Genomic DNA, 21,510 nt, shown 5'->3' on the forward strand with positions numbered 1-21,510 from the left:
TTCAGGGAAGTCCTCCCATGATATTGAGGTGGGGCTGTGGGCATTTGTCAAGGAGAGTGGCATGTGCCCAGTCCTGCTGACAGAAAAGAGCTCTGTCAAGGACACAGGAAGCTAAATTCAAAGTGCACCTGTGGAAGAATTGCTGCAGAACAATGAACAGCAGCAAGGGGTTCTGGAAGCTGAAGTTAGCAGGACACTGTTGCAAGCAGCCAGCAGATTACAGCTGGTGAATGCTAAAGGATACAAAAGACCTGTCAAAAAATTGGCTCGATGGCACCAATTAAAAAGAATCTCAGAGACGTGTCAAGGACTTGACAACTGGCACCATATCCTGTGCTTTGCATCCAAGTGATCCTAGGCACACCACCTGGGCACACACATCTTGATGCTTTACAGTACATGAGTGTGAAGGTGAAGAATGAAATCAATGAGAGAATGAAGGAATACTCTTTGGTGTCAGGCAGACAGGTTCTTAAACTGAAAATCCTTTGGTTTATATTCTGTCTTTGAAATTTGACTGATCTCAGAGGGAGCTTTGCACGCTCCAGTCTGCAGACTGCTCAGCAGATCTGTTCCCTGGGACAGGCACAGGCACTTTGCCCAGCCGCCTTCAACATACTGAGCTCTGCAACATTTAGTCATGGTTTACTCATATCTCTGTCCCTGCAGACAGTTCCTGGGTTTCTTGAAAGAGTTTAAAGCTGGGATACAAAGAACATTTGATTTATTGAAGGGCTTCTTTACCAGATGAAGGACTAGTTTCAAACAGCCAACACAAAACTGTCACAAAAGTGACAGTCAATCCCATTGCTTTGCAAGAAGGAGATGTCCAGAAATCTGAGGAAAGGACCAGAGAATACTGGTAATGAGACTGTTACCAGAATACTGGTACAGAGAATAATAATAATTTTTTTTTCCAGGTAGATTATCTTGGAGACAGCATTTCAAACTGGAATAAGGAGTACTTGATATAAGGAAAAGCAACCACAATCCAGTTTGTGGTGGGTTCAGTATAACCTTTCCCACAAAGGACGTTTTGTCATTAGAGGAAGATAAAGGCAAAAAGAGAGCACAGGAAAAGTGATTAAAACCTCAGCTTTATTAAATTAGTTCCTAAGTCTCTGAGAATATCCCTAAAGAGAAGACGCTGGAGACATAGATCAAGAATGGATGTGGAAGGAGATACCCTAAGCAAAATTGCTGATAACAGTTCAACTGTAACGTAAGTGAAATTTGCAGAAAGGACACTCAGAGAGAGAGCACCAGGGCACTGCAAGGAGTCAAGCATGGGACCCAGACTGGAAGGCAGAAAGGAACCAAAGAGAAGGAAGGAATCAAATCAAAGAGTTCACGAGCTATGGATTTGAAGAAAGGATTGCAAGATCTCAGAGGCAGAATGGTTTGATGAAGTTCATGACTGCAGAAATTACAGATAAATCAGTGAGGGAAGGGAAAAAGACATACCATCACATACCTCCTGCTTCACTAACCTCTTTTTGAGCCTCCCTACACAAACTTCCTATCTTTGGATTTCCCTCATCTCACAATAGCCTCTTGCCCTAGTCTCTTCTCAACACTTGCCTGAATCTGAATTCCTTCCCAAAAGAGCTCACTGTGACTGTGGCAAATTATGGAAGTTGTTTCCTTGATGTACATATAACAGACAAGGAATTAATACAGGAATAACAGCAGCTAAAGAAATTGTCTTCAAATAAAAAAAATTAATTCTCAGCTTGTAAACAAGCAAGAGGTCTGAACAGCTGTTTACCATTATCTTCAAGAAAAAGTAATTTCAGCTCTGATATGGTGCAGCTGTGAGAATCTGGAGCAGAGTAGTTCGAAAAGAACAGTGTGAGAAAGTGCTCACTGGGGGCTCCCCACCTTTGCTTGGGGCCTGCACTCAGCTCTGATCCTTGTCTGGGCTATGCCTGTGCCCTGCTGGCCTGGACCCTGACCCACAGACTTAATATTTTTTTTTGCCTCAGACCTACCTTGTCTCTATGAACTTGCCTTTGTCATCGTGGACTTGCCTGGCAATCACTGCAGTGCTGCCTGATCCAGGTTATTGACACCAGCCCTGCCACGTTCCTTAAAGGAGCACTATTGTTGATGAGGCTGGTGCTGTCACCCTTGGCTTACCTTCCTCGGAGGAGAAGCCCATTCTTTCTGACAGATGGGTCCCCAGGTGTTTTGGAAACTCTGTCTCAGAAAACAATACTACAGAGTACTGAAATCCCAACCTACCAACAGAAATCAATGCTGACTTTGTACCTTGTATCACAAAATCTCTTCTAAGGCATAATTCACCATAGTTTTATTGACTTTCTGCACAAATCAGGAGACATTCCTGAACAAACTTGTCATTCAGCAGAATGCCTTATCTGGAATATACATGAGTAGTCATGTCTCTTTGTAAATGTGATAGCAGTCTTATAGAACTAATTGCCATTTCAGTGTAACTATAGCCTACAAGTTTTCTTTCAGGAATGCTGCACTTACCACTTGCCTTGCTTTTCCTAGAAGTTTCCCTGAAGATCATTTTCAGCACAATCAATTTGAACACACATGCTCCTTTAGGATATAAATATCCTATTTTATTAAGACTTCAAGTCCTTTTCAGATGCAGAACTGGCATCTTGATTTTAAAGACGGGGCTGAGGAGGCTCAGTTGTCTGTTGCCAGCTGGTTTTTGGGTGGTGTTTAAAGCCCAGTCTCCAGATCCAGGGCCACTCTGACAGCATTACTAAAGCAGCACTGAGTTCAGACTGGAGATTACAGCAGGGCTTGACACGTGAACAGCAACCAGCATTTGTGGCTGGCTCCCCTGATGAGCGCTGGCAGCGGCGCGGTGCTGGCAGCGCAGCAGCCTGTGACAAACTGCCGGTGGGAGAGCGGGCCCCCTTCACCCGCTGTGCGCTCACAAACAGCACATTCACATGTTCCAAAGGCTCCTCTGAAAGAGCAATGCTATGGCCAAGTGTCGCAGAGTGCCTTAATCTTGTAGTGATTGACCTTGGCCCCCCTCCACGAACTCAAATTTCAGAAAGAGCAGTTGCTTTGGCAATCCAGCTCCGACCATCTGTCACACATTGCTGTTACCTCTTTCCCCAACTGACTGTGCTCAATCCATGCTAAGGCAGCTAGGAAGGTGAGTTATTCTGCTTTGCTGACCTCCTGCATTGCCATCAGCAGAGGTCTTACCCAAGCCACTGAATGGATACCAGATTTAAAACCTCCTGGCTGTAACTCTTTTCTAAACACACATAACTGCTTTGTAGCTGTGCAAGGAGACCCATAGCTAATTATGGGTCTTTCCCCTCTATCCTGCCATGCATTTTACATTTTAATATCAAAATTTTGCTGCTTTATTTGTGAAATTTATTTTTTCACCAAATCTTTTAATGACGTCTTTTACCTCCTGCAGCTCACTGGTACTTAATTGTCAGCACCCACTCAGTGTCTCTTAAATCACAAACTACTTCTAAATCCATTCTGAATGAGAATTTCCCTCCTCCCCTCCCTCCATTTCACCAGACTGTGCAGTGCTAAAAAATACTCGGATATTAAAATGGGTGAAGGCAAATCACTGCACTTCCTTTGTGGCCCCTAATTTCAGCTGAGAATGTGAGGAACTGCAAGTACTCACGAAAACTGCAATTTAGAAAATGAAAAGTATATTAACATGCCAGATCTTTAGTTGGTGGATGACCTTTGGTATCCTCTCCATCTCTGATGCAAAAACAGGCTGATAAAGCTTTCTGTAGGCAAACTCAAGATGGAGGCTAAAAAAAGCCATTTTATGGCCGTCTAAAGGTTTGTTCTCCCCAATGTTCTGGTTTTTTATGAATCATGGAAACAAGAAATGGCTATTCAGATGCCAGAGGCAGCAACCACAGAAGTGAACTTTGATAATAATATTTTAGTATAAGAATCAGAAAAACAAGTACTGGGTTATTTGCATAGATGAAAGGTTGGGAAACAGCTCCTAGTGACCCAAACAGAAAGAACAAGCTTCCCTCAGATCTCTAGTGATAATAATAGGTCATGACACCATAAGGCAAATTTGACAAGTCAGAAAATCGTAGGATTGAAGTTTCATTTTAAGTGATGATTTATAACACTCACTGGAAAATTCTGAACTAGCATCTGCATGATGTATGTGTGAGTCCAGGCAGTGCATCTGTTTCTAGTGGTATTCGAGCTCTGGCAGTAGTTTCATAATTTTCTGTCATAAAAATTTAAAATGAATGATCCAGTTCCTAAGCCTTTGTTCCAGAGTAAGAGGCTACAGAACCTAGCAGAAAATAACACACCAGTTACCACATCATGTTTTCTGTGTCATATCAATGTCTAGAAACTGGATATTATGGAATGAAGGATAGTAATATCACTATGCTTGATAAAATTGTGTGACTTAAAATACTCTGATTATGAAGGGTTAGACTCTTGTGACAGCAAAATCACTGAAATGAACTCCTTGTTCAAGATCTCTCCCAATGAGATGGACCTGTAAGACTCTTGATCTGGACAGTAACAATATTCACATGCCATTTGTTATTATTCCCACAATATTTAATTTGTGTTTTCATATTTGCATCTGAAAAACAAGAATATATACTAGTATAAGCTAGTTATTTAATTGTTATCTAACAGTTTATATAACACTTACTTCATATAAAAAACCCATACAATATTGTGGCTGAAAAATGCTGTATGTTAGGACTGCTCTTGTAGAGGCTGGTGCCTGCCCCTCAAGGGGCCTTCTGATTCTCCTCTCCAGGACCCCTTCACCTTGCAATGCAACACAGCCAGAAATTCAACAGCAGACAAGAGCCAAGAGCAAGAAACATAATTCCTGTTCTCCGATGCAAAGAGAGACAGGTGGGCAGAGAGGGACCTGCTCACTCCCTGTGCCACAGCTCCCTCCTTGCAGCAGACACAGACCTGGTGGTACCCCGTTGCTCATAAACCTGGAGACCAAACTCAGAGCTGCAGAGGCATTAACAAAAAAGTAAGTGACCAGATTTCCCACCAGTGTTCCCTGGTGGGATGTGGCCCCTACACCCAACACTCCTGACAGGGGCTGGCGCCCCCCAAGTTTTCCAGTCCCCAGCACAGTTCAAGGCAGAAATGGAGGTCTGGCTGTGGTCCCACCCTTGCAGTGTCTGCCACACACAGAGATGGCAGCCAGCGACCAGCGTGTCTTTCCCCCTGTGTCATGGATTTCATTAACTCCTGTTCTACAAATTTTGGTGATCCTGCTCCCCAGACGCTCCTGGAGACAATAAATCTCACCTTCACAGCTCTAGGAGAGCTCCTGGGCGAGGTTGTACAAGCAAACTCCTGCAGCACATGCCTTCACTGTCTTGCCTATGGCTTATTTAAAAGCTGCACCCATTTCCAGGGAAGGCTGTACCACAGTCCTCAGACCAAACATCCCAAGAGCCAATTTTCTTCTTGATAGTTGTTAGATGGCGACAAAGAGGAAGAAAAGCACTTTGCATACCTGCCATCATCAAGGCTTTCACACATTCTGTTCGGCCTTGCATTGCAGATTTCATCAGGGCTGTGAATCCAAACGCATTCCTCTTCTCAATATCAAGCCCAGGAAAATAGTTCAACAAATAGTTTGTAATGGTTATGTGCCCTTTAAAGAAACAAAAAAGCAGAGAAAATGTCATACAATGCAGGTGCTCTCTCAAGGATAAACCAAAAATTTACTCCTGCAGGTCTGATAACTGGAAAATGCAGATAATTAATAAGATATTTTTTCTTTGTGTCCTCATCCACTCAATGCTGTCATCAGCCTTAGGGTTAAGTGGTCCTGACTTTGACCAGAATATGGGGATAGGAGGTGGAAAATCTGGGTTCCCACCTTCTCTCAAATTTCTCTCCTTTCTGAAAAGTCAGTTTAAGGTAAGGCAATAATTCAAGATCAGAAATGGTCACTCTGAGTTTGCAAGGGGCCCCAGTTTCTTGACCCAGTGAGTAGCACTGCAGAGGGAATCCTACACCCGATGCCCCATCACCAGGGGCAACTTATTGCAAAGGTTCAGCTTTTTCCCTCCCCTGGTAAATTTGAGCCCTACAATCATGCTGCTTCATTAAAAAGTGATGACTGCACATAGTTGTTCCAGCCAACAATGCTTTCAAACTATGCCAGGCCTGATACAAGAGAAAGTAGTATTTTGTGTAGCATCCCACATTTTTATTTTTCCATCTGACAGTGTAAAGCCACTTGTCTACTCTCCCGCAGTTGGGAAATGGGATTGATGTTCAGTTTTGGTAGTAAAATTAATTATTTAAGTTCTGATTATGAAAGCAACTGTTGTTGCCACTCATGTGCCTCATGTGCCAGGATAACTGGTGTCTACAAGGCTATATGGAGGAGCTGAACACATCTCTGACTAAATGGTTGGAAGACCAATTAAGACATCAAATCTTTATAACTGGACTATCAGATGAATAGCTAGGGCCATTATGACTCATTCAAAACAGTTTTCCCTTCACTTGTCAATCATTTTATGATGCTTTGATGCTCTATAAAATAATGCCGTCTGTCAGGCAGCTGCAACAATCACAATTTAATTAGCAAGAGCTGTAAAAATATTCTCTCATTTTGCTCTGCAGACCAGATGACTATTCAGTGATGCATGCCATTCAAATTCATCTAGAAATGTTACTGAAGCAGATTAGAATTCATACAGGACAATGTTAAAAGTCTGTAGCATCACATCTGCTGTAGATTTCATCAGCAGCCACTTTGTACCAACACAGTCCTCTATTCATTTTGAAAAGCAAGTTAAGAAAGTCTTTAACAATTATTTTGTGTTGCAGGTGTTACTCTTTCTCTCCTAAATTTTTTTTACTCTGTTACCTTTCTGCTTAACTGGAGACTCTCATGAAACCTGAGCAGATGTAGAGATAATGCAGATCAGATGAGCAACTCCAGAGCCAGAGAAAACCAAATAAAAAGCTCCCTGTACCTTGAGCAGTCTGATGAGAATGAAATATAAAGTTTCATCAAACCACAACAAGCTGAACAAAGCAAAAGTGAACTGTGTTCAGGGCAGGATCAAGTGACCTGGTCCTGCTTACTCAATACAGAGAATTCAGCTTTGCTGATTCTATGGCATAAAATCAAATCCTAGAAAGGAGTCAGTTGCTTCTGGGAGAATTTTTGTGCCCAAATTGTTTTGCAGGACATGCTCTAATTCAGTGATATGCAACATGTGTCTTCATGAAGGTTTTGGAACAAAATCCTGCTTTTTGACCACAAAGACTAGAGACAAGCTGAAGAAGTAGTAATAATAAAATGGAAGATTTTTCAGCAGTTATTACATCACTGACAATGTTCTTCCTTTTGCCAAAAGTATAATTACAGTAAGAGATGTTTTGCAAATCTGGACTGATCCTTAGAATTAATCCTGAAAGACCTTAACCAAAACTCTCCAAGGGACTAGAAATGGCCTCAAATTAGACAGAAAAAAATAAGAGCTGTAAAATATGAAAGAAAATTAAGAAGTTTGTGATTCACAGAAGTTTTGTGTCTCAGGGATTCCTGAAAACCAGTTTTAATCTGGAGGATCTTCTGTCCTCTGAGGTTTTGCTTCAGATTTCCAGTTCAAACAGATATCAAATTCAAAGCAAAACTCAGAGCTGCCAAGTTTTAGTTCAAACCCTGTCGTACACTTTTGATTTAATGCCATGAAGTTTGCTTTGGTTCTCCTGTGTCTGCGTGAATGAGCAGCCTGTACCTAATTTATAAACTGGGTGAGCCTCCTGTGATGTAAAGTCTGCTGTGAAAGCCCTGTGCAGCTCTAAAATAAACGAGCCTGGGCTCAGCCTGTTTGGTGATACTGAATTCAAAGCAGGCTTTTGCTGTTTGCAAGCCAGATCTACTTCCTACCAGAACTGGCATGCCAAGGGCTCACTTCTTCTCCCTGCGAGCCATATTTAGAGATCAGCACAGATGTCTGTAATAGCTTAATTCACTTAATTGCTGCCACAAAGGAAAGGCCTGTAATGATGACAATATTACCTAATAATCTGTGTAATGCAGGCAGAAGGATAAGCTGCATAGTAAGGAAGACCCTTTGTCAAATAACATCTCACTCCTGAACTGTACCTGCAAAATTCTTGTGTTTGGCCTGCGGGCAGCGAATGCTTCCTCACAGATGGATGGAACCAAAGACACCCAGAAGGCTTTATCCTCTGGGTGCTTTAGGTGTTTGTGTTCTCATGTCTTTCTTAATAAACAGAAACTGGGATAACTTCCAATTTTGTGTTCCCAGCAAGGCTCTCAAACTGGTGGCTGTAACATAAAACATCCATACTTTGTAAGCAAATACAACTCCCTCTGAGCACCAGTGCATGCCAATTACTATACACTGATGTAGCTATGTCCCCATCAGCAGCAGAACTGAGAAAAAAAAAATTGTAATTTTCCTTCTTCTCCTTTTCCACTTGTTATTTCAACCACATGTTTGTATCAATCTCCCTTTTTTTTCTGCACTGTCCTTGTAATGATATTTAATGATTTTGCTTCTGCTTCAATAGCATTGCCACCCATTTCTGGGCACCACCTGCTGCAGACTGCAATGCATTTACAGTTCTGGAAGGCAAGCTCTCTCTGAAAAGGGATATAAGAAATAGGAAACCTAGAGTAAGCAGGCGAACAGACCAATTTTCAAATGTGACCTTTACATACAAAGCAGAGCACTTTGTGGTTATTTTTCTATATTAATAAGCTTGTTAAGACAGAACTGCTTTTCACTGATCCTTCCAAACTGTCTTTCTCTGGTTAGCCCATGAAGAACACTTCAGCCTTGGATACTTTTGTTGGAGGATGAGAATCTCAAATTAGAAATGGCATAGGCAAATGTGGATTTTAAACTCCTCAGCACAAGTGAAGAGACCTCCCTGTCATCTGTTTTGGTATCTATACACAAGGAACAACTCCTCAAGACCACATGATTTTTCCCATCCAGCTCCCCTTTGAGGTCTGGCAATACACGATGGCCCACCTGGCAGTGGATCATAACAAAAATGGCAGCACTTTCTGAAACCTTCAGATGTCATCTCACAGATATCTGAAATAACGTGGATTTGCTATTAGACTTTCCACAGCAAACCCCATAGTTTTGGTATAAACAACAGTGATTTCAGAATAACTTATTTTGCAAAAGTGTGATTACTTTCACAGCCTAAAGTTAACCCCTCCCCCAGCAAATAAATTCTCCACTGAAGGCAAGCTTGCATAAGCTTTGCTTTCAGGTCATTATAATGCATTGCTCAGAGTTACTACTTAACATCCGGCAATAATTAAGCAGCATCTATTGCACTGTAACTCCTCTGGTTGCAATGTTAGCCTCACAGTAATCTCTATTAACACTGCAGCAGTATTGGTGTAAACCCTGTAGCTCAGGATTAGCACAGGCAGGGGAAAACATCCAAGTTGTTGGGGGTTTGTATAAATTTCTGTTGACTACAGTAATTTCCAGTTGCTTTTGGGATCAATAGCAAGTACTGGCAGAGAGTGTCAAGTCAATGTCAGCCCACTGGATTAATTCTGAGCTCATTATCATGAGTTATAAAGGTCAAGAAGGAGGCAATGTTAAACCTTTTTTAGTTCAAATTTATATTAGGGCAGATAAATAAAAGTAGATTAGTGTTTTGGGGACTTCTCCACCTTCTTTGGAAAGCTACTGTACTCATGACTTTGCTATGAATGTGGTCACAGTTCTTTTTTCCAGTATTCAAGACCCATCTTGCAGGAACTTTCACAGAGTTCACTTTTTGGTACAATACAAAGCAAGGTTAGGTACTACCTGGAAATGTCCAGTGGCGCTATTACTAAATTGACATGGAAACCGAACTGCTCCAGTCTTTAAATGTGGCTTGTAATGCCCATTGATGCTCCCTGATGGCAATCAGTTCCCTTCAGGCAGCCAGTGTCCAGGAGTAAGGACTATGTCCCAGGAGCTCCCACAAACATCCCAGACTCCTCACCAGTCAGCAGACATGATAAAGGCCAGCTGTGCATTGCCTTGGAAAGTGACTGCCTTTTCAGAGTGCCTTAAAACACGCAAAGGAAACCAGAGATGCAGAGCCAGGCAATCCCCGGCTTTTACACCACAAAGTGATGGCTTCCTTCCTTGGAGAAATTTTTCCTGATTTACATGGTTTCGCACTTTGTTGACACTTGTTAGAGGAAACTAAACCTTCCCTTAAAGATTGAAGCACAGCCCTTCAGTTTAAACAGAAATAATCAAATTATTGTTTTCTAACTCAACACTGGAAGCAAGGAACTCTCCTGGGAGCTTCTCTTACATCTAAATGATCTATAAGACTCATTCACTGTACATTACCATGCTGGGTGCGATAAAAGCAAAACCTTGTGCTAAACTCCAGCCTGCATCAGGATTAACATGGTTGATGTTGATATCAGCTGTTACAAAAGGATCATTGGCAAATCCTAAATCCTGCTGAGATTTTTTGCTTTTCAGCTGTGGAGTGGATGAAGGATGTCTTAGCAGATAAGGTATTTCTTAATGATGATATGTTTTCCTACAGTTATCAATTCCTACAGACTCTCTGAGGCAGGTGCAGCAAATATGGGAGGAAAGCACTAATGCAGCATATTACATGTCCAGTGCTCAACTGTTGCTCGCCAGAGCAAACATAGGAAAATCAGCTTAAAGGAACGAAGCACTATAATACTGCACACTTGGGATGAGGTTTTCTTTATTTTAGGCTAAAATAATTAATGGTGTCTACTAAAAACATATAACTTTTGCTCCCTTAATCTGCTGGATAAATACTATTGTAGATTAATTAGTTCAAAGAAAATCACGACAACCCTATTTGGGAGTGGGCTTAGCCAGAATTATTTTACACAGAATAATTTCTTTCAGGGATTTGAAAAAAAATCCTAAAATTAAGCGACCTAAACACACACTCCTCCCAAGACCCTGCATGTAAGAGGTGATACAGAGAGCCTTACCTGCCTGAGCAGCTGTAATTAGAGCCGTGTTCCCCTCGTTGTCCTGCCAGTTCACATCAAGGTGAGGGCATTGTGCTAAGGCCATTACAATATCCACATAACCTTGGTAACAGGCAACGATAAGACCATTCTGTAAGTAAAATATAAAGAGAGACTTAGGTTTGCCAGACTGAGAAAAATTCACTGAAGAAGCTTACTAGACAGCTGTTTAATTTTTTTTTTTCTTCCAGACTGAAGAACTGAAAAGGTACCAGCACAACTAGTGATCACCTCCAGGCACAATGTTCAGATCCATACACTTCTTTTTATCTCTGCCCTTTGGCAAGTAATGTTTGATATTCCTCATAAATACCTAAGAGAGTAGGTATTACATTATACTACATGCAAAGTAACTGTTTATAAATGGCTTATGCTTATTTGGCTATATACTCTATACCCAAATGAGAATAAATCTGATTTTATTATATAATAAAATGAACGCAGCAGGTAAGATGAACTGGACCTGTTCTGAATATTAATTCTCTGAAAAACAGCTATTTGTTCCATGAAGGGAAAGTGGTGGGCAGGAGTTGTGTTCATACTGCCTGTTGCTATTGTTAAATAATTCAAATTTCCCATTAGAACTATGCCTCCTTTTTTTATAATCATAAATAAAATTAAATTGCTTTTAGAAGAGATCCTGTTTAATGTGTTTTATGACAGATGGAGGCTGTAAAATTTCCAAGAGGAAGCCAAGCCAGGAGGTAAACCCTGTAACTATGCTCGGTACCCAGATTGTGTTTCACTCCACAGCAGCAAACTGACAGCTTCCCTAAAATACTGCAAAATACACGTGTCATTAATTAAATAGAACCACAGTGCTTAATCCTGGCTGCTCTCTTGACCACCAGGATTAAAGCCATTATCTCCAGTCTTCAGGATTGCTTGGGCAGCCCTGGTTCAGCCTGGGCCTGATGTGTGTAGGGGAGGGCAGGCGCAGACGCATCAGCGCTCCCTGCGCTCCCTCGCTGCTGCCAGCGCGTCACTCAGCGAGCCTGAGCTCTGCATGAGCATCTGACTGACTGACTGCCCAAAAGATGGGGGCAGAGACACAAATCTCAAACTGCCTGCTTGCCCTGCCTGCCTGGAATGCACTCACACCAAAGACCTGCAGGGAGAACCTGGTTATGCAAACAGACTGGCCCAGCCCGACTCCTCCATCATTTTTCTCTTGCCTACACATTCTCTTTATTTCTTTCTCCATGGACATTACTAAGACGGAGATGTTCAGCAGATGACAACTGTGGCCTCTTATTTATTGTCATCTTAACTAGTTACTTATTCAGTGTCCTGTTTCACTGTTGTTCTGGATAGTTCTCTTGGCTGAGGAGGCAAACACCTTCACTGAGATACAGGAGTGAGAGATACTCTTCAGGCTGTTCACAGGCTATGTAGGTTATTTCTCAATTACATCTCTCAATAAAGTAATTACTCTGCTTTCTTTTGTTCTCAATTCGCTCTTGCCCTCAGCATGAAGCGACACCTACCATTGCTTTATAAAGGGCATCTTGCTTTATAAAGGGCATCTTCATTTTCTTGTGAAGTACATCTAATACTTCAAAGCCTTCCATTGGAATTGTACAGAGGAACAGAGGATTCTGCCAAAAGTCATTTATTTTCAGCTTTTTTTTACTGAACGTATGTACTTTCCTGGTGAGATTGTACAGATTAATCCAAGTTTTACTGTAATGTAACAGTCTTTAGCTTTAAGAAAAATGTGTCAATGTCCATTTTCTAAGGGTTTGAGCATTATTTCCATTCTTTAATAATTTAATTTTTCACCTGATGATCAGGATATAGGTCTTTACAACTCCAAAAACAGTGAAGATTTAAAACACCATGCAGTCATTCAGTAAAATGTCCGTTACTTCTGATAGCAGAAAATTAAGTTTACAATTGTTTGGAGACCAAAAGCTTTTGACAATAACAAAAGAGATTCTATTATTCACTGGAAAAAATGGCATTTTTGAAGATAGTTTCAAAAAGGTTGTAAGAATAAAAAAAAAACGTAGCTATCTCTACCTCTAATGAAAAAAATAAAAGCAACCTGTTTCACCCAATATCTGGAGGATATTTTCACAGCATGTTTTCACAGAACATTTTTTTGTTCTAAAAATAGTTACCAAATGCTTAAAATAAGTTTGGTTTTTTGTTCTCTTTGTAAAAGTATGAAGTTAAAATATTGTTAAAGTGCAGTAAAAAAAAAAAAAAAAAAAAAAAAGATAACAAACATTAGTGGGTTTTTTGGTTTTTGGGGGGTTTTTTGGAGGGGTTTTTTGCAAGAGGCTTTTCCATTACAGTATGGAGGGATTTTGTCCTACTTTTAGTGGACAGATAGGAACTGATACATCTAACACTGGCATTCTGATTTCAGCAGATATAAGACACAAATTATCTTCAAATCAATCAAACTCACTCACCATTCTGTGTTTAAACACCAGAAGGATTACTTAGGTGTCAACATTTTCTGAAGTTTATTTTCCAAAGATGCTATCAAAGACTGCTTGCTTAAGGATAAAGAAAAGCAAGAGAGAGCAGGAGCTTTCTGAGGGATTACATGATGCAGTAGCACAGAAAATCATCCTTGAAGAACAGTTTTACAAATCTGAAGTGCGCCAGATAAGAGTGTGAGAACCCAGTATACGGGGGAGTGCACACCTAGCAGTCCCTGGGTGAGAAGCAAAACAAGCTATGGCATGAAAAAATAAAAACAAATCCCTTCTATAAAGCTGATGTGGTTTTTTTCACCCCTTTTGCAGTTCTATGGGAGGTGGGTGAGACAGACTGCTTGCTGAGGGACTGCTTTCCTTTGCACAACCCTTCCCACCCTAGTGTCAGATGCTGAAAGGGGGTGCAGGAGGCTGCAGCTTTACCATGAAAGCTGCAATAGACTTCTGGATTTGATGGTTATTTTCCAAACTTCATGCAATGATACAATGATAATTTGTGTTTTCAGGTTGCTTTTCTTTTTCCTATTTTTTTTCCTTTGCATCCATTTCTGACCCTGTCTATATTCTGCTTGCTGAAAGCTAGTACAAACAGATCAGCCAGCATGTGAAATCAGTCACTATCAAAGTGACTCAGTCTAGAATCTTTAAATTCATATACCAATAAGTACTTCCATATATTAAAAACTCCTTCAACAGTCTCAATTAATAAGTGATACAAAATCGCCTCCAGCAAACTGTCTTTTGAAGAGATCAATAAAGCAGTAGCCTTTATCACAGCAGTGTGCAGGAAAATACAGCTGTGAACTTAATGTCTTTTCAAAATCTAAAATAAATGAGTTTTAGTTAGAAAATACTGAACCTGAACAATCTGGTTACCCTCAGAAGAGACATGACAATAATATTCTACCAAAGGCATCCATTATTCTGTTCCTTATATGAAAGGCCACAGTGCAATTATGAAATGGTTAGTGTATATGGGAAAAAAAGTATTTTTAAAATTGAATCTTACCATTATTTTTGTCACAAAGATCAATTCTCAGAAGTACTCACTACTTGTGACAGCTTTAGGAGAAAGAAAGATTGATAATTCTTCAAAGAATATTCTCTGCCTAAACTTCGACAGCATCCTTTCCCCTCTCTTCCCTTCTCCATGTCCTCCAACACCACTTATTTTAAATAATAACAAAACTCAAACAGTTCCCATTAATATATAATAATAAGTATCAATTATTAGTGTAACTGTACACATGTCACAAGGTGCAAGCAGAGCATCCTTGCTTTTCAGGGATACTCTGTTATCTGCCTCGCTCTCTCCCGATCAGTGGCCAGGTTGCTGCCCATCATTCTCCCAGACCAATGAGACAGATTCTCTGTGCATAAGAGATTTAAAATATGAAACAAGGTTTGCAACTGATCCTATTTCATTTTTCAAATACCATGCACAGGCCCTGTGTGACAAACAGGAAAGCGTGAGCCATCCATCACACCAACTACATTAACATTTACTGTCATTTTTCCACAGAAGGGGAGGTGGAAAGCAGCTCAGGAATGGGTGTTTTCCAAGTAGAAGCCACAATACTTCCAGGTGTTGAGGGCTCTGTCTTTTCTCTGGGGAATATTTGACATTACACGGAGCTTTCCCACATTTTTTCTGTGGTATATGATATACCTGACTTTTGTGTAACCAGCACATTTTTGAAAGATCCCCCTTTGTTTTGAAGTGTCAGAAAAATTAAAAATGTTTAGAATATATGACAAAACAGTCCCAAATAAAATACTTGTTTTCCATACATTCTAAATAAAGTATAACTACTTTTCTTAATTTCTTCTCACAGTACACAAATTAACACAACAGGTATGGGACTACCTGAAGTTACTCAGATGTTGCAACACCTTCCTCAAGCAGTGAATCTTCTGATTCTGTTTCAAATTAAAATTCTCCATGTGCCTTTGATTTCATGCAAGACTGGAACAGTGCTGCCACTATGAAAATAAACTCTGTTTTGCTCAGCTGTGTTGGCTAATGACATAATAACATGTCTGATTAAGTGAGGTCATGGATACCTCAAGAGACAATTTTATAAATCAGATATTATGACAAAATTACTGATGTAGGGCTATTTGTATGCTAGATCATTACAGATAATAGGGATCACAAGAAATACCGAAGGATCAATATTGAACTCAAGCTGAATAACAAGCAAATCACATGCAGCATGCAATTTATTTAGCTTTTTTAAAGTTCTCTTCAGGCAACCTATTTTCCACCAACATGCTGAGAATGAAAACAGCTTATTATAGTTTTTTGCCAATTACCCCAGACAAAATGAGTCTGGCAAAAGGCTAAAGTGGTATTACCCATTTCTCTCCACAAGCACTGTGATAAACAACTGTCCAGTTTGCTTTGCATGCATCTGTAAGTGCTAATGACAATTCTGCAAGGCTGGTTTACTAGCAGTGATTAAAACCACATGTAATTGAATTAAATGAGATAATGATTCATTGTAATCCATAATCACATGCAAGGACAACAATGAAAATTAAGTGTAAGTTAAAAACATGTTATTAAAAAATATTGAAAGTAGTAGAAATGAAAGAATAAAAAAGAATAAAGGAATAAAAAGCTGTTTTGAAGCATTTTCTTGTTGATTCATAAAAATAATAATTCATGTGTTTAATATTTTGTCTTATACAAAACTCATACGATAACAGAATTTTAAATAATTTCAGGGTAATTCTGATAATTCTGATTGCCACTAAAAGCTCTGCAACTGTGTGAAACTTCACTCTAACACAGATTTTACATTTATGTTGTATTTAAAAAGCAAAATGTAGCACTGAGCACCATGATCTGCTACATACTAATTTTGTATCATGCACAAAACCTTCCAGTATAAAAATGGCAATCTGAGAAACTTTCAGAAGTGGCTTGAGCTTATTTTATATTTGGTTTAGGTTGATTATTTCAACAGCGACAGAGACGAGGTAATTATTCAGGTCATCAGTCCCTCAAGAAGTGGTGTTGATGTGCTACAGAAATCCATCAAGCACATAAGCCCTAATATTATCTGCAGAAAATAATTTAGGCTGACCTTTTAAAGAAAGGACTGCAATGGCTTAGCCACATGCACATTTGTATTGCGAAAGAGACAAAAAAAGAACGGGAAATTTAAATAAGTTTTGTCCAACGGTTGCTTGATGACAACTCCACATGCCTGGAGGGGAAAGGAGGGAGAGGTTAATTTTGCCAGGGAAAGTGTTCAGAGAAGTACAAAAGGGTGTCCAAGCATGGATGGAGCATCAGTGTGCAAAACTCTCTGCCTGCTCTGCAGAGGAACAGAGTAGCCCAAAGCCTAATCCTGCATCCAAAATCGAGCTCAAATGGTGCTGCCCCTGCCAGGGACTCAATACCACAGGCACAAAATTGCCACCTTTGCTTTGCAGAGTTGTGAGCATTTACAGATTCATTTCTCAGTATGGACCGTGCTCCACTACATAAAAACACAATCCAGTCCATGGACACACAGACGATGACCCATCAATTTTCTGCTCCAATTTTTTTGATGTGTTCAGCTTCACTTATTCCATAAGCACCTCTTCAATCAGTCAGGCCACATGTCTTTAAGGAAAGGTATATGTATCATCTCTGCAGAAATCCTTACTTAATCTATTCTAATCCAAATCCCCGTGATCACCTCTAAAAATAGTGCCAGCAAAGTTCGTTTTACTATGCCTGCAAAAGCTTGCATTACGCAACAAAGAGAAGCCGTGCCACTTGTGTAATAAAGCAGACAACAGGAAAAGGTAATAAAAATAGTGGGATTTTCCTTATTCACTAACATGTACATCATCTGAATTAGTTTCAGCATCACTGGTGATGCAAGCAGCTGGCAGAAACCAGAAGTAACTGCTAAGAGCCATAAGGGACTTACAAGCAAAAAAATACATGCTGAGTAGTCAGAGATATTCCAGTGCGTGGGATATATAAGAAATACATGGCAATTCTGAGAGATGCTTATGAGATATTAACCTTCTCTACTTTTTTTTTTAATAATATCAAGATACATAATAAAAGCAAATAATTCAGTAGGAAATCTAAACCCCATGAGCTGATGGGGACCTAAGGGTTGTGCACTGTTCCACAGGAGGCTGAAACATGTGCCCAGCTCCAGCAGTGCCCCATGTATCCCAACACCAGCCATCTGGCTGCCTTTTGACACAGCTTTCTTGACCAAAGTCTAGGGGAGAGGACAGGGGAAGAGATGATCTTCAGCCTATGGGAAGCCTGATGGGAGGAGAACAGGAGCATTACACCAAAAATAGTGATCCTTCCTTCCTCCTTGCTCCTGAGGCAGTTCTAATCTTCCCATGAGGCAAAGTCCAGGTAAGTCTACACCTGGGTGCTCGGGAGCCCCACACCTCATCCTGCACCCCAGGGATGCTCCAGGAGCTGTGGAGGCTGACTTCTCTCTCACACTTCTTTATCTGCTCCATCTGCCACCACCTCCCACCCTACACACTGCCACCTCTCACCCCAAACCACACCATGTCCAGGGGCCTGGGGGGTGATGAAGCACAGAAGATATTTTTGGACTGTACAACCTGACCAGCAGCCTGTGGTGGCCAGCACCATCTCTCCCCATCACCAGAGAAAAGGGCTGCTTTGTTCCTGGCGGTATCACATCCTCTGGACAATCATTTCCATGGCAGAAGCAGGCCAGAAGCAGAGGACACTCAGGATTACATCTAACAGTGGGAACAACCCTGCAGAAAAAACATGAGCCAAGGGATGTTGTGCTGACTGAGTGGCAGGAGGCCTGGGCTGCATTGCCAGCTGTTTTCCTCTGACTTATGCTGATGACACTTCTTGAAACAGCAGCAACTAGATCTATGTTATCATGTGAAAAATCTTTTGCAGCTCTCTCCTCTGAACCTCAGCTGGAGCTGAACATGTGAACAAGAACCAGCAGCAGCCACAACTAGCTTGGGCATATTTAAATGTTGAGATGCATGAGTTAGGTTATTTAATGTGATTCCATTAACACGTATTAAAAAAAAATAAAAACTGCTCAAAATGTTAGCAGATCTACACATTCATGCTCGATACCAATTCTGTTAAAATACTATATTATTTTTCAGTGACAGATGGGAAAGGATTAGGAATCTACTCATCAATCTGAAATTTCAGCAGGAAGAAGTTCCTTTGCTAGTCACAGCCAAATGACATGCAACAAAGCAACATACAGAATCAAGAAGTTTATATGGAAAGAGAGGAAACTGGGATCATTTTCCCACAGAGTGATATTTGATGTGTGCAATCAGTCCAAAACAAAGCTTAGCAATGTATGCAGGATCTCTGGTCACAGCAGAACTAAACAAGGCATAATTTAGAGAAGGACTAAGTAAGGAAACTTCAGGGAAATACCGATTAATACAAATAACATATCCTTCAAATGAACTGACAGGTCATCTAGTGGAGTTTACCATCATTATACATAAGATAAAAAGAAGTTATATCAAGATTCAATAACATGGCAAAACAGTCCAGAATTCCATTTTTGAGAAAGGGTTCTGTGTTCTGTTTATGAGGTGCCTTGCTGCAAAGAACAGAAAGTAGTGTGAGAAAATGGCAGGCGAAGCAACACGAATTGTATCAGATTAAATGTCATATTTTAATTTTATTTAGACTGTCATACTGGGTACAACTAATAAATAGCAATAATCCCTGATAAATAGTGCAGCCTTTACTAATCCTAGCTTACCTGTTTGTACTGCACATAGTAACAAGTGTTAGTATTGACAAATGTTAGTGCTGAGATTTCATAGTGTTGGTGGTAGTAACACAAGACCCACAGCAGCAAATTTATACAGTCCTCTATGTTTTGGCATCAGTGCTAAATGCAGGACATTCTGCCTTACAAAAAGCAAGAGGTCTGGCTTCAGAAAAGAATGTAAATGATGTACCGTGAGGGTGGTGGGGCACTGGAGCAGGCTGCCCAGAGAAGCTGTGGGTGCCCCATCCCTGGCAGTGTTCAGGCCAGGTCGGACGGGCCCTGAGCAGCCTCGTCTAGTGGAAGGTGTCCCTGCCCACTGCAGAGGGGCGGGAACCAAATGATCTTTAAGGCCTCTTCAAACCCAAAGCATTCTGTGATTCTGTAATTTATTTAATTAGGGGGTCCTGATATAAACCCTGAAGGCATTTCTACCACAAGTCTCATGTCTTAACTTCAAGGTGCTTTGAACATTAGCAACTCAAACCATTCACTGCAGAAGGCTGGGGAGGCAATTGGACAGACTCCTGCCAGCATCAGGGTCCTGCTAAAGCAAATGGTGAGTAGATTTTAATTTCATTTCTTTTTCTTTCTGACTTGATATGCAGCATTCACCAAGGCTCCCAATGGCTGGAAACCATTCTGTGCACAAGGATAATGTATTTCTGGGTGCTTAAATGAACAGTACCTTACTGTGCTTTGCTTGGAATAGCTGTTTCCAACTATTGATAGATTCAAAGCAGAAAAGTGCAGACTGCTTCCTCCTAAAGACACCTGAGGCTGGGATCACCTGCTGCTTTGGCTGTTTGCTGCACAGAGCTGCAGTGGGTTTGGGCATCACTGGAAGAAGGAGTGCTTGTAATAAAGCTCAAACTGTACCTTTTGTGGATATGATTATATGTAAAACATTTTGGAGAGTCTCTCAATTGCCAGATTACTTCAAAATCCAATGTCAAAATTGTAGCCTTCTCTATCACAAGCATTTTGTTTACTCTGTTTTCAGAATGACTAAACCTCCTAAAAGGTAAACAAAGTGATAGTCAAAGCTGGGTCATCTAACAGCATAACCAAACCTGGTGTGACCTGTGTGCAGTGCACTCTCTCAGCACAAAAGACCTCTGGGAACATTCAGAAACAAGTTTAGATGTGAACTTCAGCTCCTGTGCCTGACAAACTCTGCTGTCAACTTCTCTCCTTGCCTTTAAATATATGTACACCTTCATACACACTTAGGATGAAAAGGAGAGTTTACATCATTTAAAAAGCATTTTGTAGGGCATTCAGAAGCCATGTGAAATGCATTGTGTGCACTGACATAACTCTGTCAAAAAGAGCTCCCTTTGGCTTTAAAGTGTATGATTCAACTCCTCTCTGTGTTTAATAGATGCATTTTCCTTTTTGTTATGTTCTGTCAGATGCAGGCAGGTTGTAGTTGAGATCTGCTGCAAGAAGTTTAATAGAGTGTTTGAATGCATAGGGTTTTTTTCAGGAGACCTCTCACAAAATCTTCATAAAGATAAATTTTAACTTGACACCGAGCAAAAGATGAATGTACAACCTTTCACACCATCAGAATCTATCACTGTATCTAATCTGTCTCTTCTGTAAATAATATTTTAAAGCCCCCAGAACATTTTCACTGTGAAAGTCTCTGAAATGACCAGTTATGAGCTTGCAAGCACCCTCTTGTGGCAGTAAGGTACTGCAGTTTTCTTTAGGAAAGACCTTCCCAAGAAGTTTCCCAAGTTTTCCTCCAACTTCTGTAAATTCATTTTGCAATTGTTCTTCTGTGAAATCACACCAGACCCAAACCTTGCAATGAAAGAGCCCAGAAGCAATTCAGTCCATCAGTGGCTAATCTGACACAGGGGGGAAAAACAAACCCAAAGCCCCAACCAACTAAAAAACCCAAAAACCAACCAAACAAAAGCCTTAAACCTGAAAGCTCTTTTTTCCTCAGAAGAAATCAACTTGATGAAGTAAAATACCCATCAGGGTGAAATCTCTTCCTTGCAGAGGCCCTATTCTCTCAAGAAGAGAAACTGTACACCCTTCTTATGACTCCAAAGAGGGGAACTGAGCGTACACTACACACAGTGCTGCATAATGAGGCAAGTAAAAAAAACTAGATGAGTTTTAAACTCCCCTCCAACCCAACCTGCTGTATGATTCAGTAATACCACACACAATAGGGCCAGCCTATTTCCTCACCCTTTGATCCATGGAAGCTGCAAGAGCACTAGGA

The 21,510-nt window shown here is 40.6% G+C and overlaps 1 protein-coding gene across 1 annotated transcript in view; it reads right to left on the reverse strand.

The window, feature by feature from the left end:
* ANKRD33B (ankyrin repeat domain 33B) overlaps positions 1 to 21,510 on the reverse strand; it is a 45,009-nt gene that overhangs the window by 4,377 nt on the left and 19,122 nt on the right. Inside the window, exons 2-3 of the mRNA XM_063162794.1 lie at positions 11,006 to 11,135; positions 5,507 to 5,647 (exon numbers count right to left, since the gene is read on the reverse strand). Of these exons, the coding sequence (XP_063018864.1) occupies positions 5,507 to 5,647; positions 11,006 to 11,135 (271 nt within the window). The remainder of the gene's footprint in view (positions 1 to 5,506; positions 5,648 to 11,005; positions 11,136 to 21,510) is intronic.

This window comes from Melospiza melodia, chromosome 1 (assembly GCF_035770615.1).
Source record: "Melospiza melodia melodia isolate bMelMel2 chromosome 1, bMelMel2.pri, whole genome shotgun sequence".
Lineage (NCBI taxonomy): Eukaryota > Metazoa > Chordata > Aves > Passeriformes > Passerellidae > Melospiza > Melospiza melodia.